The sequence below is a fragment of the Cornus florida genome, unplaced genomic scaffold, assembly GCF_030987335.1.
Source record: "Cornus florida cultivar Cherokee Brave unplaced genomic scaffold, ASM3098733v1 CherokeeBrave_3.0.0_Hap2_Chr11, whole genome shotgun sequence".
In the NCBI taxonomy this organism is placed as follows: Eukaryota; Viridiplantae; Streptophyta; class Magnoliopsida; order Cornales; family Cornaceae; genus Cornus; species Cornus florida.
This window is the reverse complement of record NW_026775581.1, coordinates 103,390,192-103,395,125: the sequence shown is the minus strand read 5'-3', so window position 1 is coordinate 103,395,125 and position 4,934 is coordinate 103,390,192. Positions and strand designations below refer to the sequence as shown.

The window sequence follows — 4,934 nt, the reverse complement described above, 5'->3', positions numbered from 1 at the left end:
GTACTGACTCCAAAAGCATATACGTGTCTGTGTTATGTTCAATAATTGCATTTCTAAGCATGATTAAGGTGTGAAAGTAATAAGTAGCGTAAGTGATGATTATCATTTAATTAGTGCGCAGAGATGGAACGCTCAAAAATGTCAACATATACATACATCTAGGAAAATGTAACAAAGAGCATCAATCAGTTGGCTGCCATTGGTTAATTATTTTAGTGGTAGATTTGATTTTTTTTCTTTCAATTTTGTCATTGTTTTCTAGTTATATATATAAATAAAATGAGAATTTGGAGGCTAGTTGTGACCAGTAAGGAAAAAATAGGAGGGAAAGTTTAGTCATTCGTCCATTTCAACCACCCACAACCAATTTATTGAAACTGACTATAATATTAATTTTATGTCATTGTTTAATTTCCACTAAAGACTTAATCAAGGGCTAGCTTTTTATAAATGCTATCCCATCTTCTTACAAAATGGATACGATCTTCAGCTCATACATACTAAAGAAGAAATTAAACAAAATATTATTATGGATATTGCAGGAAATGGAGAGTTCTCCGTGAAGCTAGGGAGGAAGGAAGTTGTGGCAGCAGTGCTGCCAATGCAAGAGCATTGGCTGCCACTGTCCAATCTGGACTTGCTCTTGCCTCCGGTAGACGTCGGTGTGTTCTTCTGTTACAAGAAACCAGAGGAGGACCACTTGTTCGGCTTTACTTACATGGTCAGTGTCCTTAAGAAGGCCATGGCTCAAGCTTTGGTGTCCTTCTATGCGTTTGCTGGGGAGCTTGTGCAGAACACCTCAGGCGAGCCCGAACTCCTCTGCAACAACCGTGGGGTGGATTTCTTTGAGGCTTATGCCGACGTAGAGCTCCAACAACTCAACTTGTACAATCCCGACGAGAGCATTGAAGGCAAGCTGGTCCCTAGGAAGAAGCAAGGGGTGCTCTCTGTCCAAGTCAGTGAGTTTTATCATGCATGGCATCTTAGAGAAATTAGCTTGCTCTCCCTCTCTTTATCTTGTGTGTGTGTGTGTGTTTTCTATATCTTGTGTGTGTGTGTTTTTTTTTTCAAAAGTTAAAGCAAATACATACCCACTATATAATGCCTACATCAAGGATAGAAGATTAAACTTTAATTTTCATTTGAGCAGGGGCCTCAATATAATTTGAGGCATTAGACGAAAAAAAAAAAAAATAAAGTGATCTTTTAATAAAATGTCTTTTAATAAAATTTATCCATATTATTATGTTAGTAAATATGCTCATTAGTTGTTTCGTGATTTTTAACTTGTTAGTAAGATTTTTTCAATCTATAGTTCCATTATTAATTAATTGGCATGTGTTTTCTAGTAGACACATTGAGCAATATAAATAAAAATAATGACAACTCACAAGCATAATATATAATTTTATGAGAACAAAAATTAATAAAACTATAAAATAATTTAAATTATAAAATAATAGAAATTGATTTAGAAGAATTTGGACCAATACTCCAATAAATTTTTCAATACAATAAAAATGTATTCAAAGTCTTCTTGGAGTGACATAGTGAAATTGTAAATTGTAACGAGTACTAAGTGAAAAAGATAAATAATAATAATAATAATAATAATAACAAAGAAAGTTAAAATGAGAAAGGATGAAAAATATGTAAGGAATAAGGGAAAAAAAAAATGATAAAAGTTAATTGGTCTTAGAAATATATAGAAAATTTCACCAATTCCCACCAGGAGAAACAAATATATATGTACCTGATGTAATGAGGATGAGAGAGGAAAAATGTATAGTTTTTTTCTTTTATTTTATACTTATTTACCGAAAAAAGATAATATAAGGATAAAAATATTTTGGGCCCACTATTACATTTGTTTATTAGTTAAGGTTTAATGATAGAAGAAAATAAAAATTTTTGGTATGTTATACTAAATAAATAAATTAAAAAAAAAAAAAAAAAAAAAAAAAAAAAAAAAAACAACAACAACAACAACAACTTTTAGGTCTACTATCAAATCTATTTATTCGTTGAGGTTTAATAATTGAAGGAAATAATTTTTTTTTTTAGAAAAGTTATAATATATAAAGAAATAAAAATTTCTGGGGCTTTCTTATTGGTTGGGGTTTTAAGGAACCGCCTAACTCGCTTAAGACTCCAACAAACCAACATTTGGGGAGATAGGCTTATACTTATTTGCATTCCATTTAAATTAGTTCAAGCTATACATATCTGTACCTCTATCGTAATTTTGGGTCTACGTGTGCGCAAGCAAGAGAAATCAAGAATCTCTTGTGCTACTAGAGAAAATCTTTCTTGTCCGATTGCACCAAGAGTTATCATGACATTATTATCATCAATCAATTATATTTTATCACATAAAAAAATAAAAAATACATCATTTCAATGGATTTTTTTTTCCGTAATTCATTTCAATGGATTTTATCCTTACATTTTAGTATTTAGTAAATAAATAATATCATGTCATCAATATTCTTGGCACATTTAACTATTTAAGTGTTTTGTCTTCAATTGTGCACCTAAAAGTACCGAGCATAAATTGATGCATGATAAAGGGTGAAATGTGAAATATGTTAGGAATCCAACAGCTGGCTAGCCATGCATGCATTCTTAAACTAATCGAACGTTAGTTTGGTCAGGGAGGTTGACCCGTTTCCAAAAATAGCTAGGAAGCCTAGTCGCTTCCTAGTCTCGTACTCTGATTTTCTTCTTCTTCTTTTTCGGTAAATAAATCTAGTACTCTCATTTTCACCAATAATATATATGTATAATGTATGATTTCCATCTTTTTCATACATAAAATTAATTCCAAGATTGTGTTATCTCCATTATTGAAAAAGAAGTTGAAAGCTTCATCGCAACGACCCCATAGAATATAATGAAAAGACAAAAATGGATAGGAAATTTTCAGCATAAACATGCATCTTCCTTCTTCTACCTTAATTATTTATTTATTATTTTCTTGGATTATTGTTGACTTAATTGCACTTACACTAACATGGATTTAACATATATGTTGACAGGTCACCCAACTCAAATCTGGAGGACTGGTGGTAGGGTGCACGTTTGATCATAGAGTGGCCGATGCCTTCTCGGCCAACATGTTTCTTGTATCATGGGTGGAGATGGCTCAGTCCAAATCCGTACTCTCTCTCCTCCCATCATTCAGACGGTCTTTACTCAACCCTCGACATCCAGGTCACTATGATCCCTCTCTGGACAACATGTATGTGCCCATCTCGGCCCTACCACCACCCCAACAAAAAAAATCCGGTACCACCGGTGATGATCAGCTGATAAGCCGAATCTATTACATCGAGGCCAATCAGCTCAGCCGCCTTCAGTCACTGGCGAGTGCTAGCGGAGACAGAAGGTCTAAGCTCGAGGCTTTCAGCGCCTTTGTGTGGAAAGTGGTAGCAGCCAGTACTGAACATGGTAGCGACAAGAAGTGCAGGATGGGCATTGTGGTGGACGGGAGGACTCGCCTGAGTGAAGGAGACAGTGGCGAAAGGGCGGAGATGATGTCTGCTTACTTCGGGAACGTGTTGTCCATCCCCTATGGGGAAAAGAGGATCGCTGAGCTCGAGGAGCGGCCGCTGAGCTGGGTGGCAAATGCGGTTCATGAGTGCTTGGAGGTTGCTAAGACCAAACAACACTTTTTGGAACTGATAGACTGGGTGGAGGCTCACCGTCCAGAGCCAGCTCTTGCGAAGATATATGCTAGCAGCGATGATGAGGGGCCGGCGGTGGTGGTTTCGTCCGGGCAGAGGTTCCCGGTGTGGGAGATGGATTTCGGATGGGGGAAGCCTGTATTCGGGTCGTACCATTTCCCGTGGGGCGGGGAGGCCGGGTACGTGATGCCCATGCCAAGTCCAGTTGGGAATGGAGATTGGGTTGTGTACATGCACATGTTGAGAGGGCAGATGGAGTTGATTGAGACGCAGGGAGCACATTTGTTCAGGCCCTTGACTAGTGATTATCTTAATATATTTTAATGTCGGGTTTTGTACTGAAAGTCAATTGAGTGTGAACTGTGAACTAGTCTTTAATTCATCATTTCGTTGAAACACTTCAACGTGAATGGCATGCATTATCCCATGGTACTACTTTTTGATCTTTGATCAAGCATAATATTACTACTTGCAATGCTTTTTGGTTTCAATTTTCATTTTATAGTATTACTATATTGTAGCTATAGATCTATATATATATATATATAGGGAGTGTAGAGGGATTCATGCTGGTAGCCCGGTTCAGTTGAATGCATCAAAACTGTAGCAATATTAATATACTACGTATATTAATGTCAGATGGTGGCCTTGACTTTGAGCATTCGTTGACGAAATAGTGTTAATCCAGCGACAACTGATCAACTAGGAACTTCTAAAATTCCAACTTGGGTGATCAACTAGCATTTTATAGTATTGCTATATTGTAGCTATAGATCTATATATATATATATATAGGGAGTGTAGAGGGATTCATGCTGGTAGCCCGGTTCAGTTGAATGCATCAAAACTGTAGCAATATTAATGGTGGCCTTGACTTTGAGCGTTCGTTGACGAAATAGTGTTAATCCAGCGACAACTGATCAACTAGGAACTTCTAAAATTCCAACTTGGGTGACCAACTTTTGTTTCCCTTGTTTCTTTTTCCAGTGAGTGACTTCACCAACTACCTATTCATGAATTCAAGGTTTTTGATATTTACGTAAATTTTAATTCTTCTTAATTGCTTCTTATACAATTAGTCGGAAGCGCAATGACGGATCTACAAAATTGTATGGGATGAACAACAACTTTAAACGTACAATAAAAATATATACCGGGATATTATCAAAAATTAAGGAAGACACTTTTAACATTTTAACAAAAAAACAATATAAGTAACTTTGTAAATAAAAGAAATTTTAGTAGGGG

General features: G+C 36.0%; 1 protein-coding gene across 1 annotated transcript; it reads left to right on the top strand.

Moving 5' to 3' along the window:
* The first annotated feature begins 529 nt into the window (after window positions 1-529).
* Window positions 530-4,107, top strand: LOC132281723 (coniferyl alcohol acyltransferase-like). The gene is made up of 2 exons (XM_059783398.1): window positions 530-955; window positions 3,039-4,107. Exons 1-2 carry the CDS (start codon window positions 530-532, stop codon window positions 4,008-4,010), a joined length of 1,398 nt encoding a protein of 465 aa, XP_059639381.1. The 3' UTR covers window positions 4,011-4,107.
* Window positions 4,108-4,934: the final 827 nt, after the last annotated feature.

Excerpts from the sequence above, each read along its gene's own strand:
- LOC132281723 (XM_059783398.1), top strand. The coding sequence starts at position 530 with ATGGATATTGCAGGAAATGGAGAGTTCTCCGTGAAGCTAGGGAGGAAG. Across the intron at positions 956-3,038 it reads AAGGGGTGCTCTCTGTCCAA|GTCACCCAACTCAAATCTGG; the intron begins GTCAGTGAGTTT and ends ATATGTTGACAG.